Raw genomic sequence first — 18,058 nt, 5'->3', positions numbered from 1 at the left:
CTTTACCTTTTTTTAAAGTTAAGCATTGCATACAATTGCAAAGAACTGGGTTTAAAAGATAGTTAAACTAACAAAATACGCCTAGGAATTGAAAATAAAATAAATTAACCTAAATAAATGTGAATTAGCATAAAAATTATTCAAAACTAAGGGAAGAATTAAAATCCCTTTAGAAATAAAGTAACCAAAAGTTTATCATAATAAACCATTATTTAAAAGAAATAAAAATTATAAAAAATCGCTGAGGAGATTTCTTAAAAGTAGGATACGTCACTCAAGCCTCTAATAAAAAAAGGATTTTGCGGACTGACACTTTTAGTAGGTGGTGTTAGAAAAACATCTTAATAAAACCATAATACCCCCGCCGCAGCAAACCTGCAGACTTAGCGAATTTCCATCTGCCTGATTGGAGTTACATTAAAATGTCTCCTTTAAAATATCACATTTTATTCCCTATTTAAATATAATTAGTTTAACGAGTACTTAGGTTTGCTGCAACAGGGGGGGGGGGGGGTAAAAAGTGTTTTTGTTGTAAAATCTTAATAGTTTAGTAAGAAATGAATGTATTTTCCAAATTCAAACAAAATTTGTTCATAAACAAGCAAACTACAACAGTTGACTTATTCTACATAAGAATAACATGGCAATTTTAAATTTACAATTTTTTCTCCGCAACCATTAGGCGCATAATAACACTTCAATATACTAAATTATTTGTTTTTTGAGCTCTACAAAATGGTTTGGAAAGAAATTGTGAAATTTTGTGTTTTTAGGGTCAAAAATGGGAAAAACCTATTTTTACCCCATAAAACCCCTTATAAACCCCTGTTCCCATAGTCCGATCATGCTGATTCGCAAACTCATTCGAATAAATGTAGGTTTACACGTTTGTACCAAATTTCATCAAAATCGGATCATTTTTGCTCGAGTTATCGTGCTGACGGACACATATATATATATATATGAATTTGAACGGATGGTGTTTTTGGCCTCTAGGGACCTCAAAACGAAAAAGTAAATTGGTCCCGGGTCCGGGTGTTACCATGAGTACTACGGTAATAGCTTATTCCCTAAATGGGAAATTCGCTAAAAACCACTGTCTACAGTTGGCGTCAAAGTAGTGTTTTGTTCACTTGATTTGATTTTGTTAATTTGTTAGCAAAACAGCTGAGTTTCAATCATATTACTTTGCCCACTACTGTTGAATTATTATCAACAGAAACTAGGCTGTATTTAGCTCATTCAAAATTTTATTTGAATAATGGATCATTTAATTATAATTAGCAAATTACTCATAAAGGTAATAAGCTATTACCGAAGGTCTCAATGTAAGACCCAAACTTGGGGTTGATATTTTTTTCATTGTGATGTTCCCAGAAGTAAAAAATACCATTTGTTCAAATTCATATAGGCCCTAAATATATATATATATATATATAGGTATGTATGTACGATATATGTGTATGTGTGTATGTATCTGTAATCACAGTAAAAATAAAAATCATCCGAGTTTGATGAAATTTGGTACAAACGAGTTAACAAACCAGCATGATCTGAGGGAACATGGTTCTTCAATTTTCATGCTCAAAATATAAAATTTTACAATTTCTTTCTTAAACGTTTTGTAATATTTTTCTGAGATCACAGAAGACGATTATGTTGTCACAATATTACCTCGTCCCTCGAGTTTCAATTGATTGAGGCACACCACTAATAATAAAATTTTCTTTTTGATATTTGTTTATAATTTCTTTATTTTCCTTTGATGTAATATTTTTTAATGTGTTTAAAGGGGTTTAAATTTTTATTGGCTAGTAAGAATTTTTCATTGCTGGATTATTTTTTCTTTACTTGAAAAACCTCAATTATTGACCTTTAAATTGCTTTGTCTGAGAACATAAAGATAAGGGTTGGTGTAGCATAGCATAAGCAATTCATAAAAAAAATTGGTGGAATTGAAAAATACCCCTGCCACAGCAAACCTGCAGACTAAGCGAATTTCCATTTGCCTGATTGGATTTACACTAAAATGCCTCCTTAAATATATCACATTTATTCCGTACTAGCTGTAACCCGCGGGCTTTGCCCCGTTTAACTTCTTCCAAGATTATCTCGATCGCATGGCTCAATCACGTCCTGGTTGAAGTTTGTTCGCTACGCTCACTCACCTTTAGGTTGGAGCTCGTTCGCTGCGCTCACTTGCCTTCAGGTTAACTCGTTCGCTACGCTAACTCGCCTCCAGGTTGAAGTTCGTTCGCTACGCTCACTCACCTTTTGGTTGCAAATTAGCTGTTGTCATAAATGTAAAAGAAATAATAGTGCTGCACCCTGTTGGTAATCCTTGTAACTTTAATGCTATTGAACATCATAGAACAGAACCAACTTGTTTAATTGAAACAGCTGTTAATATCCAATAATTCCATTTCTCATAAGGTTAACATGGGAAACTCCAGAGCCACTGGGGCGGAGCCCGAAAGGATTTTTGAAATAAGAATATGCCTATATGTTAATCGGGAATGTGAGCTATCATCATGCCAAATTTCAGCCCAATCCGACCAGTATTTTTCGCGTTCACTTGTCACAAACATACATCCAAACTTTCTCATTTATAATATTAGTAGGATTTAAATAGAATTAGTTTAACGAGTACTGTACTTAGGTTTGCTGCAACAGGGAGGGTAAAAAAGTGTTTTTTGTTGTAAAATGTTAATAGTTTAGTGAAAAATTCATGTATTTTCCAAATTCCATCAAAATATGTTCATAAACAAGCAAACTACAACAGTTGATTTATTCCCCTTAACTATTATTAAGAATAACATAGGAATTTTAAATTTACAATTTTTTGGAATTTTCTCCGTAACCATTAGGCGCACAATAACGCTTCAATATACTAAATTATTTGTTTTTTTTAAGCTCTACAAAATGGTTTGGAAAGGAATTGTGAAATTTTGTGTTTTTAGGGTCAAAAATGGGAAAAACCTTTTTTTACCCCAATAAACCCCCCATAAATCCCCGTTCCCATAGTCCGATCATGCTGGTTGCGAACTCGTTTGAATGAATGTAGGTTTACACGTTTATGCTAAATTTCATCAAAATCGTATCATTTTTGCTTGAGTTATCGTGCTAACGGACACATATATATATAAATAAATATAAAAATATATATATAAATATATATATATATGAATTTAAACGGGTGGCGTTTTTGGCTTCTAGGGACCTCAAAACAAAAAAGTAAATTGGTAAAATCGGTTCTGCGTCCAGGTCTTACCATGAGTACTACGGTAATAGCTTATTCCCTATATGGGGAATTCGCTAATATTGCCTATATGGGAAATTCGCTAAAAAGTAATTTCATCATGATTATACAGTAATTTTTAAGGATTCTTATATAATTAATGGAGTATACCAAATGTTAATAGTGTTATAGTTATGTTTAAATCATATAAAATAGTAACGTAAAGTATTAATTTGTTCATGTACAATAACATATTTACACATGAGAGAACACAGAGTAGAGAATGAAGGAAGGCTGCATGTAGAACCATTCAGCTGAAGCAAGGCACAGACAGGAGGCTATTGCCAGGCTATGCAGTCGTCAGCCTGCATCCTTGGACAGGTTTAGAGGTGTATCTGTGAACAAAGTGAATATGATTAGGCAACATACACACAGAAGTATTAACAAGGCTTCGCTGCTGTGTTGTCGACTGAGGCAGCATGTGAAGAGTGCACAATGAGGATGAGTAATTTAAAACAATGAAGGTCATTTAGAGCTTGGCGAGTAAATTAATTAGTCCGTTACTGTCCTATCTTGGTAATAACTTAGTATATATTAGGTGCATCTAAAAAGCTCAAAATGTAAAACAACTCATTGTAATATTTAAACAAACTAAGAATCAGTGGCGACGTTAGCGGGGTTAAGGGGCCCGCGAGCAAGGGGTCCCGTGAGCCTTGACCGGGATTTTAGGTAAATTTTACCGGCACACGGGCCCGCGATAGTGTGACAGGCTCAGCCACACAGGTCCCCTATCATGACAATATAATATTTATATGAGAATTAAAATACGTTTTTTATTATGAAAATTTGTTCAAACCTATAGTTCGAGTAGTTTACAACAGCTAAACTAACACTATTATTATATTTTACTTGACCGATCGATATAAATTATCTACCAACCTACCAAGTAAAAGAATTGTCTTCAGTCATGCAGGTTGCATTAACTGTCCTCGTGGATTGTGTGAAGGCGCAGTCAAAACTGGTTGCATAATAATAGGGCCGTATTTATAACCAATGTGGCCTCTGGCCTAGGAAGATAAAACATTAATGTTAATCCTCCTAGCCCCCAGCGGGTGACACCATTAAGGATCCGAAACTGCACGGTCACAATATTTGATGGCTCTTCTCCGCTGGCGGAATCCGCACTGCTACTGCTCTCAGACCAGTATGATTTCTCCGCCATGCGGAACGGAAATTTCGGGATGCGGAATCCAGGGTGTCTACTACATTCTGGATAAAAAATTCATGGACAATTCCCGTACATTTAAGGACACTTTGCCGTAACCTTTGTCGGTGTCATTAGGCCTACCGAATAATTTTCCTGATTTGTCAAACTGTATTAATCTTGTTATTCACTGTAGTTGTACCAGAGAGAAAAGTAAATAATAATAGATAAAAGTTAAAAATTACAAAATAGAAATTTATTGAAAGTAACACAAACATAGGCCTACCTATACTTTAGGTAAAGCTTTTATAGTGTAACAGAGAAACGCAATCATTGTCTCCTGCGATAGCGACAAATATCTCCATCCATCACGTAAACTTCATAACATAGCTTATCCGATCCAGGCGGATTAATTTGGCATGATTCGCCCTGGCACAACGTTAGGATCTCGACTACTTTTGAAAAAAAAATCTTTAATGCATATTGTTACTCAATTCTTAGTACAAAATCAAGGTATGGTAAGCGGCTATTAATAAGCAATAAGCACAGAGTAAGATTATTGTATTTTCATTTGTAAAGTTAATATCGACACATAGCTATCATTAGTTGTTTATCTTAGGCTCAATTACATTTTCTTAATATATTATACAGCTCTTTCAAGAATCAAAATACCCAGGCCTAGACCTAATTATTTAGGAGGGCCTATATAAACTGAGTAACAAACAATGAGGTTATAATAGCAGCAAAGTTACTATCATCATTCTAGTTCATAAGATTTTGATTGCTTAAAGCATACAACTCAATAAATAAATATATGGGAAACAAAAAACATTGAAACCTGAATAGCCAACAATATAAGACAAAGATACAGAAAATGCAATGACATAATTTGAAACCAAGCAGGCCTACATAGTGATAAAACATTAATGCAAACAACAATGCTTGTGGTTTTGTCAATTGAAAGATAAAATGTCCATAAAAAAGGGTTAACTTACAACAGCCATTATAAAGCTATTATTTTCAAGATAAAATAGGTTTGGGATCTAATAATAATTACCCTAGTAATAAAAAAAGAAGTTGTAAAGGAATAAAAGTGATACAACTTTTATGAGCTAGCTGCTGAGTCAACAGTTCTTGGAAGTACTTGACTTGACACTTGATTGTGATAAAATATTAATGGGTTTGAGATTGTTAATGGGATTTTTATTGCATAATTACTCTAGTAATAAATTATGAAAATGTAAACAAACATCTGATAAACCTTTTATGTGCTCCTAACCAACTAGCGATCAATAAAATTATGGCCCATCAAACATTTAAGGACATTGTCTGGCATTGAGAATGAGAATGAGAATGAGATTTTTATTTGCCAGTTAATATTCCATACAAATACATTGGCACGTCAAATTAGTCATAAAATATAACATTAATTGAAATCTAGTGGAGTCAGTGTTCTTGACATATAATCTTCTATTGAATATAATGGCTGATTACAAAGAAAGTTATTTATTTTAATCTTGAAATCCTTATCATTAAGTAATCTTATGGCTATTGGTAACTTATTGTAAAATTTACTGCTTAAAATTAATGGTTTTTTATCAGTTTTAGCAAGTCTAACATAAGGAAGATTTATATTACATTTATGGCGAGTATTATGGCAGTGTATATCTCTCCTATAATCTAACTTATCTAATTGTGGTCTTAAGTATAACAGGCATTGCTTAATAAATAGAGAAAACAGTGTTAATATTTGGTATTCTTTAAAAAATTCAGTGCAATCATGGTGCCTATCTACAGCAGCTATTACCCTAATTGCCTTTTGCTGCAAATTGAAAATTTCTTTTGCATGAGCAGAAGACCTCCAAACAAGCAACCCATAGCTTATATGGCTATGAAAAAGTCCATAGTATGCCTGTATGAGAGAAGGCCGTTCTAGTTCGCCACATAATTGTTTAAGAGCAAATATACTTGAACTCAGTTTATTTTTTAAAACTATAACATGGTCATGCCAGGTCAAAGTAGAATCAAAAGTTAATCCTAAAAATTTTGGATTTCTCTCATCCATTGGCCTACTGTGTACTTCACGAAGGTTAAACAAAACAGTTTTTGTCTTATCATTATTTAGAAGAAGATTATTAGAAATTTATCAGTTTTCAGCTAGCTTTAGATTATGCATAGAGTCAACCAAAAGTTGTTCATGATCTGCATGTCTAGTAATGATGGTTGTGTCGTCGGCATATAATACAATATTTGCAGGGATATTAACACTTAAATCATTAACTACTACCAAAAACAACAGAGGCCCAAGCACAGATCCTTGGGAAACTCCACAATACACAGGCTTAATAGATGATGCATCCTCTCCCAAAACTACATACTGTGTTCTGTTTGACAAATAAGATCTAAATAAATCTAACGGGTCTATCCATATCAAGTTATCCAACAGGGGTTGCTTGACCATTTTTAAAATAAATAATATTTTTATCCTAGATACCTTTATCAATTCTGGGTTCAAAAGTGATTTTAAAAATTTTTTATCTATTTTGTTACTCCTACGGCGGCCATTTTTGTTTTGCGGAACACACAAATTTTTGCTCATGTAAGGGTTTGTGTTAACTTGCACAACTCGGTAACCATGAACACTAGAGTGATGAAACAAAAAGCATTTTAATCTGGAAGAAACAGCCTAAATATTATGTTCAGTACATATTTATTGAAATGTGTATCAAAAACAGTTTTAAACCCATCTCAACATTTCATAAGAAAACGGGAAAATTTCAACTTTTGAAGGCGTATTACCATTGGAACGAATAAAATCTCAGACTTGATTTTTTTTGTGTGTGTAGCAACTCAGTAGAACTGTTTGTATTTCAAATATCAACCATGAGACTTAATTCCTTTAAAAGTTATCATTTTTCAAAAACTGAAATTTTTTGAAAAATTCAAATTTTGAGTCTCAATATCTTTGTTGGGACAAAGTTAAAAAATCTGAATTTTTTTACCAAAAACCCCTCTTATGGTTGTTATACTGCTGTATGAATTTCATCTTTGAAATTTACTTTTAAGCTAAGTTACAGTATCATGAAAATCGCAAAAACCCCATAAGCTCGGCCAACGCGGCTAGTACTGTAGATAGCTTAAAAATTAATTTATAGGTGTAGGTAATTATTTTATTTAATGTAAACTTACCGAACTTACTTTAAAGTAATGTATAGCCTTTTCTTGCAAATTTCTTGTCTTATGTGAAATTAAAAAAAAACTTTTTATCAGATTATTTTTATTCAGGTTTACACCTTTTTTCAATAGGCCCAAATATTTTGAACTCATTTATTAATTTATTGAACCACTTTCATTTTAATAAAGAATATTAGAAATTTCACATACAAAAGCTGTTTGAAAGACAAGTTCTTAAAGTATACAACTTTTTTTACTTGTTAGTGTTTTTTTGTTCTACTTTGGTCATGCTAATTAGGAAGTTTGGATGTTTCTTCATTCAGTTTGGGTTTGTCCTTCCAGTGGTTTTTTTCAGTTAAAAGAGATTTAATTTTCTCAAAACTTTGTTTATAGGCACCCAAGCTTGGTCTTTCTAATTTGTTTTAAAGGCGGTTGGTTGTTGGTCCTGCTGGATCTTTATTTTGATAACTGATGTAAATCACCTCTGCCACCCACCACTGTCATACACAAATGCAATAGAGTCTTTGGTATGAAGTGTAATTTTTACAGCTTTCAGTTGCTAGTGAGGTTACAAAGCGCCTAACATTACTACTGTCCGGTACAGGAATAAAACAATGGAAGCTTCTTGTTCCAGTAATCTTTAAACAGTTCTCAAATCGGTCAAGGTGATTGTTGTTGTAGTGTTGAGTGATTTCTTCATCTGTTATCAAAATGAATTATTTTGTTAAGAAAAACTGTGTTTTGTGACTCATTTACGACTTCTTGTAGGTACTGGAGACTGTATCAGTTCCCACAGAATATGAGTTATTTTTTTTCAAAATACCACAATAAACACTTTATTGATTTGTGTTATACAGGTTACGGTACATTAAATCTAAATGGAAAATAAATTTTAAGACCTCAATATAAATAGAATTAACTAAGTTTTATTTAAGTTAAATGATGAATAAAACTTAAAATTTAGAAGGATTTTATTTATTTTTAGTACCGTAGCGGTACATATAGGCCTAATTTGTACTTTGGGCACAAAGTTTTAAGTTAAAAATCTGTTTTGGATTTTCGAAATGTACATTAAGATAAGTTTACATTAAATAAAATAATTACCTACACCTATAAATTAATCTTTAAGCTACCTACAGTACTAGCCACGTTGGCCGAGCTTATGGGTTTTTTGTGATTTTCATGATACTGTAACTTAGCTTAAAAGTAAATCTCAAAGATGAAATTCATACAGCAGTATAACAACCATAAGAGGGGTTTTTGGTAAAAAATTCAAATTTTTTAACTTTGTCCCAACAAAGATATTGAGACTCAAAATTTGAATTTTTCAAAAAATTTCAGTTTTTGAAAAATGATAACTTTTAAAGGAATTAAGTCTCATGGTTGATATTTGAAATACAAACAGTTCTACTGAGTTGCTACACACACAAAAAAAATCAAGTCTGAGATTTTATTCGTTCCAATGGTAATACGCCTTCAAAAGTTGAAATTTTTCCGTTTTCTTATGAAATGTTGAGATGGGTTTAAAACTGTTTTTGATACACATTTTAATAAATATGTACTGAACATAATATTTAGGCTGTTTCTTCCAGATTAAAATGCTTTTTGTTTCATCACTCTAGTGTTCATGGTTACCGAGTTGTGCAAGTTAACGCAAACCCTTACATGAGCAAAAATTTGCGTGTTCCGCAAAACAAAAATGGCCGCCGTAGAAGTAACAAAAGAGATAAAAAAAAATTAAAATAACTTTTGAACCCAGAATTGATAGAGGTATCTAGGATAAAATTATTATTTATTTTAAAAAATGGTCAAGCAACCAATTATTTTATTTCTGGATCACTTGATATGGATTGACCCTAACACTTTACCTTTAATGTTATAATATTCTAATTTTTTTAACAAAATTTCATGTGATACTCGATCGAAAGCTTTACTAAGATCACAGAATGTAATTGCAGCAAAATCCTTATTTTCATAACAGTCGAGAATTTCATCAACCAAGGAAGTAATGGCATGTGTCGTTGAAAGCCCTTTACGAAATCCAAACTGTTCTGTACAAAGGAGTTGATTTGATTCTAAGTATTGCATTAACTGTTTACCAATAACTATTTCAAGAACTTTAGACAGAACAGGAACAATAGCAACAGGCCTATAGTTACCTATTTCATCTTTTTTTCCTTTTTAAGGAAAAAAAGGACAATTAAGGAATTTAAGGAAATTAAATTCCTGAAATATTTAAGGAATTTAAGGACAATTCCCGTACATTTCATGGCCAGTAAAAATGTAAGTACAATTCCCGGTTTTCCCGGATTTCCCGGTTGGTAGACACCCTGGGAATCGCTAGTCAGTGGAACCGCATACATGGGAACTCCATTAAACCAGTGTCGTTTTAATTCCGCAGCGGAAAAAATCGCACCGCACGGCGGAGATTCCGCATCCTGTGGAACCATAGCTTTAGCCAAGTGTTCGCATCTGTGCCTGCAGGATATGTTCAAATAAGGAAACAAGATGGATCTCAATAAACAGACTATAGAGGACTATAGAGCAGGTGCTCATTTGCTTAATGAAAAGCTATGTAGGTTTGACTCGGGACCGTGGTATAACTGACACCGTGCTCACCCGATGGACACTAGGAACGATATAATTTATTTGTAGAATATAAGTGCTGAGGTTGAGGAGTAGGCCTACTACAATGTTAAGGCACATACAAATGAGCAGCATGTGGAAATAAGACCCTCACGAGTCACTCGAGTTGAAGCGGATACAGAGAAGCTGTGTGACTGGTTACTTTGTCACCCTCCATTCCCTAATACTGATGTTATAATGTTCTTAAGCAGTGGAATTGTTGGAGGGAAACTGTCAACTGTCATATGGCTAGAGATATTGGCAAGGAAGCGATGTTGAGAGTTTTATGAGGAAAATATGAATAAGTCAGATACAAAAGGAAGAATTAAGTAGTTGTATCTCTTTCTTCTGAAGTTAATACTGTGACTGTTGGCAATATAAAGGCGACTATTGACCCGCTCATACTGTTTCACAGGGTATGCGTTCTCTGTAGTTTTAAAGTAATTATGGTTGTTTTAATAAAAAATAATGAGAAAGTTATGCTTAAGGGTTAACGTTAGCCAAACTTAAAAAAGTTCAAAATTTGGTAATTTTATTTATTATTTGCTGTGCCATATCTTGAAAACTATTAGGCCTATATTAACCATTTTGGTCTTAAATGATAGGTAATCTAATGTACTTTTAAAATGGTTACGGTAGTTTTCTATGAAAAAGTGATGCTTCAGGGTCAAAATCGGACAAACGTAAAAATAGTGCAAAATTCCGCCAATTTTTAAGGTTTTTGGAGGTGATCCGGGAGGTTGCCGAGGTCGAAAATTTGGATTTAGCATCTCGGTACTATTACAAACAACGTAAGAAACCTACTACCCCATTTCATGCAAGGTAAAATGTGTTAGGTTACTGGGTTAAAAGACAAGTGTAATACAATTTTCTGCAAGTTTAATTTAGTTTTAATATTACAGTATGTTATTATGGTTACCACTGTTTGGTCTCTCAGCTTCCAGTCCGGCCCGACTTCCTCTCCCCTCAATTTTTTCAACAGCTGTACTGCATAGACGAGTATTAAGCACATTTTTATCAGTTTATATAACTTGATGTAGTATAAAACAATCACTTTACCACAATAATACTAGTTGCTCTGAATGTTTTTTTCTTATGACCCATGTATCTCGTTAAGTGTTGATTTTAGGAACACGATGTAATGAGCATTATTGTTGGAAATTTAATGCTCTTCATTTTTGTATAAGTACATTTTACCGCTAGAGGGCACTGTTTTCGAGATATTTACAGAAAACCGAAAAATTGTGCATTAACACCCCCCTCCACCCCATAGCTCACACCCCATCAGTCAGGACTTTTAGTATGTTGTTCAGGAGGGTATCCCCTACAACTGTGCAAAAATCCGGGACTACACCATTTTTTCCCACTCATTCAGCTTCGTTGACTGGACTAAAATGAAGGTTTACTTATAACTAGCTGTTACCCACGAGCTTCACCTCCGTTTGACTTTATACGTATTAATAAATTATTGATTGGTTAAGTTAAGCTGAAATAAACAAAACAGAATACAGTAATACAAACAAAAAAGTACAGCTGAGATATTTTTAACATTAGATATATGGAAAGTTCCCTTTAGAAAGGAATTACGACCTTAAAGGGCAATGTATGAAATAATGGATAGTTTGCGCAAGGTTTCTCGTCATGACGAACATTTTAAGTATATGGTTTATGGGGGTGTGACTTGTAGTTTTCTCAAAAGTTCATGGGTACTTTGGGCTTTATATATAGATTTTTAATTATAAAATTAATTTGTAAATGTTTAATGATAAAATTAAACTGTCTTAACCTAACCTTACCAACCAAACTTGTTGATGATATAAAAAAAGATATAATATAATTTTTCTTAAGTCGACGTGAGGATCTCTCGCACAATGCCAGACTTCTTCGCAGAAGAGGTTTACATCGGCTTCTGACCAGGCGCCTGAGACGTCAGTCTAGGCGCGCCGTGTCCTATTTTTGATTATCGACTCTACTCGGACAGTTGAAAACTCGGACACTTGATATTTCGATATTTTTTAAAAATAATTTAATAAACTCGGACAAATGAAAACTCGGACAGTTGATTTATCTAAATATTATTAGTTATTTATCAAAACTCGGACAGCTGATTTTTCAAATATTTTGTAATTTTTTACAAACTCGGACAGTTGAAAACTCGGAAAAATTATGTGATCCCCTCTTAATAAGTCATTCCATAAGTTTGACTTGGTAAAAATCATCGTGTATTTTAGAGAAATTAGTCATCAAGATCAGCACAATCTGTTGGTGGCCCACATCAACTACGACGAATTTAATTATCACTCGCGACAACTTAACATAGGGATGGAGTGTCTAGTTGTAAATCAAAGGTACAGGCTTCTCTATTTTCACCACACGCTGTAAATAGAACATGTGATTGTATAATTTCTTCCATTTGTTTTGATTTTCTGTTGATATTTCGTTGTTATTGAGTCACCAGCATAGCAACCCATAAAGCCCATGTTATTTTTTTTTAATTAAAAATTCATTTTTTGTGCTTAGGCCTATATATGATTTTAATTTTTAAAGAGATTCTGCACAACTACAGGAAAAACAGTATGCGTAGATTTTCCCTGCGATGCACACGAGCTGAGAAAAAAGGTTTTAAAGAAACATGCTTGCCTATTAATATGTAGATGGATACCATAAGGAATGTGTAGATAATGAATGTGGATAATGAAGTAGAAACGAGTGTAAATCAAAGATGGGAAGTTTAAAAAAAGCTTGTACAAGAAACAGCTAAGGAAGTGTTCGGAAAGAAAAAGAAAGTAAAGAAAACACCTTGGTTTGATAAAGAATGTAGGGTTTAAATAGAAGAAGGAACATCAAACAAAAGGATGTGGTTGGAAACACAAACTGAAGAAAGCAGAATGTTGTTTAGCAGGATACAAAATGAATCTACCAAAATGTTAAGAAAAAAGAAGAGGGATTATATTAACAGTCTATTAGAAAGAGCTGAAGCAAATAACTCCTAAAAACCCTAGGGACTTTTACAAGACAATTAACATTTTCAAGAAGGGATACACACCAAGTTCATATGGCGTTAAAATGAATGGAAGTATCACTACAGAAAGAAATAAAATTCTTAATGTGTGGAAGGAATATTTTGAAAACTTGCTAATACTTGGTTAATAGGGACATGCCATTGTATCAGGATACACAAACTGAAGTTGAATAAATAAGGGACATGTACCATTCCCCCATTCCCCAGACATAGTAGGAGAAACAACGAGCAGAAGACTAAGGTGGGCTGGCCATGTATGGAGGAGGGAAGATGGCAGACTAATAAAAGAAGTATGGAGACAATACCCACCAGGAAGAAGACCCCAAGGAAGTCCCAAGAATCGATGGAAGGAACAGGTGAAGAAAGATTTGCAAAGATTGAGAGCAAGGAAAGAAGATTCAGAGAACAGGGAGAGATGGAGGCAACTTATTGGCGAGGCCAAATACCGCCTAGGGTATCCATGGCCATGGGAATAAGAGTAAGTAAGTATGTATAAGCAATGTTTGTGTTAATTACTGTTTTTGAGTTTTATAGTAAATTTTTAAATAAATTTATTATTTTACTACCCAAAAGTAATATTTTTTTAGTAAATTTTAGGGATGGACAAGTCCTGAAATTTCGGGAATTTTTCGGGAAGAGGTTTGATCCAATCGTCGGCAATTTTGCCACTTTGCGAGTGACGATGACGCGGCTATCGCTAGAGATGTTCATGCTATCGCAGGAGGCGAAGTCATTTCGATGATCGCGCTGTGACCGCAAGTCATTTTGACGATCACCCCGTGACCGCCGAGTCATACCGACGATCACACCGTGGCTGTGAGTCATACCGACGACCACACCGTGGCCGTGAGTCATACCGACGATCACGCCGTGACCGTGAGTCATACCGATGATCACGCCGTGACCGCGAGTCATACCGATGATCGCAATGTGACATCGGAGTCATACTGACGATCGCGCTGTGACCGCAAAACCATACCAATGATCACGCCGTGACCGCGAGTCATACCGACGATCAAGCCATGACCGCGAGTCATTTTGTAGATCGCACTGTGACGGCGAGTTACTTCGACCGCAAGTCACAAGTAACTATACATGTACATTTTTACCCATTTTTTGTTTTTATAGATCAGTACCACAAATGGTAAAATTGATCTTGTTGACCTTGAAACATAAGGAAATTCCAAAGACAAAGCAGTAATGGTGAATCTGCGGTTTCCTTTCACCATTCTGTCAACACGTTGATCAGGTCATCTGAAATGACAGATTTGCGTCCTTGTCCCCCTTCATCGTGCACATCATTACGGCCGTATTTAAACTTTCGACACCATTCACGCACAACACCATCACTCATAAAGTTTTCCCCATACACACGACTCATTCTCCGATGGATTTCTGCAGCACTATGGCCTTCAGCCTGTAGAAAACGAATAACACTTCGCAATTCACACTTAGCGGGAGCATCAATGGTGGCAGCCATGTTTATGTTGCTGTAGCACCTCGCCAACTGACACGCGAATGTCAACAATGGCAACAGCTGTAGTGGAAGAGTTGCGCAATCGCCTACGGCGCATGCCCGCCTTCTGCCTCCCGCGTAGCGTCTGCACGGAGCGATCGGAGGTTGAAAAAAAAACAACCCTCGTACATTTTAAAATGCTCTGTATTTTAGCATCTGACTTGTGTAGTTCTTTGCTATCGGTCACTTGACCTAAGTACTCAATTTTGGCCTGAAAAAACTTACTCTTTTCTCTATTTAACCTCAAATCATTTAACTTCAGTCATTCAAACACCTGTTCCAGTTGGCGAAGAAGCTGTTCCCGGTTTGATCCTTCAACAATTACGTCGTCAAAGAAACATTGTACGCTTCTAAGTTATGTAATGTTTTGTCCATGAATCTTTGCCATAACAAGGCACTTTTACTCCAAACATTTATCTGTTCACTTTAAACAGCCCTTTATAAGTCCTGATTGTTCGCATGATGGCACTGTCTTCGACCATCTCCAAGTGCAAGTATGCGTTACTGATATCAAGAGTACAAAACATCGTTTCACAATGCATCTTTGACATGATATCATCGATCCGAGCAGGGTGTCCACAGAAAATTTGTCATTAATTTCCATGACTTTCCATGACTATCCATGACCATTTACCATCGATTTCCATGACTCACGAACTTTACTCAAATTATAATATAACAAACACACACAAATAAAACTGCCTAGATTTTGCAGAAACTACTGAAATATGTATTAACAGACAACAATGGAGTACAATGGTACAACAATGAACTAATACAAACTCAAAAATCATAAAATAATACAACTGTAATAAATTGAATTGTCGAAAATTTTTGAAAAATCCTGAAAAATGCTACAGTAGTTGGAGTTACGGCGGACTAGAGCATTGAATAGTTCCCATCATGGGGAATTTCCATGACCTTTTGCCTATTTCCATGACTTTCAATGACCAGAATTGTTTTCCATGACTATCCCTGACTTTCCAGAATGTGGACACCCTGTCCGAGGTATAGGATAATGTTTGTCTTTAATAACTTTGTTCAAAGTTACCTTGTAGTCAGCACATATTCTGACTGAACAATTGGGTTTGACAACCGGCACAATGGGTGTGCCCCAATCGGATGATTCGACACGTGTGATTATACCCAAAGTCTCCAGTTTTTCAATTTCCTTCTCTACTTTTTCTTGTAATTCATATGGCATGTATCGAGGTTTGATGTAAATTGGCAGGGTTTTGTCTTTGACATTAAGCCCGCTACACACGGTCAGTTTGGTGTGTTAATTTCTAACTGTCACTTCTAACTGAACGCAGCATTTGCATCCACACGGTCAGTTCGGTGTGTCAGTTCAACGTGCTACCTGGGGGTGAAATCCTCCCAGGTACGCTTCCCTTCCTGGGAAGTCGTACTCGTTCGTATGTATTTTCATAAAAATGTTTATTTTCCTACACACGACAGATTTGTTGGTGATGAGATGGATCTCTTTCACCTTTCCCACAATACCTAAAAGAATTATATGATTACTAAAGTTATTATTTGTTGTGAATTGTATATGACTTAAATGACAATAAACAAACTGTAAACAAAAAATGACATCTACAGTACACCGGACAGAACTAACAAATAGGCTAAATTTTCTTCAGCTTATTCTTAAGTATGAGAATTCTACTAAGGAAGTGTATTTTATCTATGGTATAGGTTATACAGGGTGACCGTTAAGTCTTAGGACGACTTTATAACTTTTAAACTACAAACGATATCACAACCACATTTGGTATAACGTTACTGGAAATTGTAAGCTACTTTTCTGTGTACATGGTGGTCGGATATCACCTTTGGGGGACGGCCCGTCGAGGGTCAGAAGAAAATCTTTAATGACAGCCTATGTTGAGTTGTACATCATTTTAAAGGTCTACTTCAACTGAAAACAATGCCGCGAACCGCACTTCAAAAGGTTGATCCTGCGCAAAATGGCAGATGTTCAAAGATTTTCAAAATTAGCCAATTTATTTAAATTAAAACATTTTTTTTATCTTTAAACAACTGTAATTTTTTAATGGATGGTCCTTTTGAAGTACGGTTTGCCGCATTGTATTCTACTAATAAATCCCTTTAATTTGATGTGGATATCAACCTATGCTTCCATTCAAGATTTACTTCCGACTCCTTGTGGGCCGTCGCCCTGAAGAGTTATTTGGATCACTGAATGTGAAGTTATGGGGATCATTTTAAAGGGAATTTTAAGCAAAGAAGAATGCCGCAAACCGTACTTCAAAAGGAACATCCATTAAAAAATGACAATTGTTTAAAGATTTAAAAATGATGTACAACTCAACATAGGCTGTCATTAAAGATTTTCTTCTGACCCCCGACGGGCCGTCCCCCAAAGGTGATATCTGACCACCATGTACACAGAAAAGTAGCTTACAATTTCCAGTAACGGTATACCAAATGTGGTTGTGATATCGTTTGTCGTTTAAAAGTTATAAAGTCGTCCTAAGACTTAACGGTCACCCTGTATAATGACGCTGCGTATGCTCAAATACCAAAATTTGACTAACTGAACTGACGCGGCGGTACACACGCTCACTTCGGACTGACATCAGTTCGGTGTGTCACACCGAAATGATGAATTTTCATCAGTCCATCAGTTCAGTTTTTTGATGTGAGCTCACATCGATTTGGCGTACACACGATCAGTTCGGTGTGTCAGTTTGATGTGAACACAACAAACTGACACACCGAACTGACCGTGTGTCTTTAAAATGACCCTTTTTGTTTGGTATTTTCCCAATGCCTTCTTTGATATCAATATCGAATATTGTATCGAACAGGGTGTCTAGTTTATTTCCATTATAAAATTCAAGACTAATTCCAGACTTTTCAAGACTAATTCCAGATTTTTCAAGACTAGTTTTTAAACAATAAGTGGCTGTTGATACACAAATTTATCAATTCTCGATTCTTGATACCGATACCAATTTTTATAGCTTAACCAAATTTTCTAAATAATACTACACCAACCCCTGTCTTTGTCATAAAGTAGTATTATGATAATGTGGTATTTTCAAGTAAAGAAATATTGCAGCAATAAAAAACTCTAACTAGCAAATTTGGTTTTTTTATCATGTCTACTGGAATCTTCCGCGTACTGTACATTTAGACATCATCATTGACTGCAGCGGTTACAGAAACGTGATCGTCGTCGTCCGCGATCACAGCAAAATCATGAACATTTTCCGCGGCCGTGTAGACATCATCGTCGTCTCCCGCGGTCAC

General features: G+C 35.0%; 1 protein-coding gene across 1 annotated transcript in view; it reads right to left on the bottom strand.

The window, feature by feature from the left end:
* Nucleotides 1-2,383: 2,383 nt before the first annotated feature.
* Nucleotides 2,384-18,058, bottom strand: part of LOC128983650 (protein hairless-like) — a 101,678-nt gene continuing 86,003 nt past the window's right edge. The window contains exon 5 of the mRNA XM_054403022.1: nucleotides 2,384-3,633. Coding sequence (XP_054258997.1) covers nucleotides 3,599-3,633 — 35 coding nt within the window. The 3' untranslated portion in view covers nucleotides 2,384-3,598. The remainder of the gene's footprint in view (nucleotides 3,634-18,058) is intronic.

The sequence above is a fragment of the Macrosteles quadrilineatus genome, unplaced genomic scaffold (genome assembly GCF_028750875.1).
Source record: "Macrosteles quadrilineatus isolate MER2022 unplaced genomic scaffold, UCM_ALF_1.0 Scaffold_1__1_contigs__length_201487025, whole genome shotgun sequence".
Lineage (NCBI taxonomy): Eukaryota > Metazoa > Arthropoda > Insecta > Hemiptera > Cicadellidae > Macrosteles > Macrosteles quadrilineatus.
This window is presented reverse-complemented; position numbering and strand designations above follow the sequence as displayed.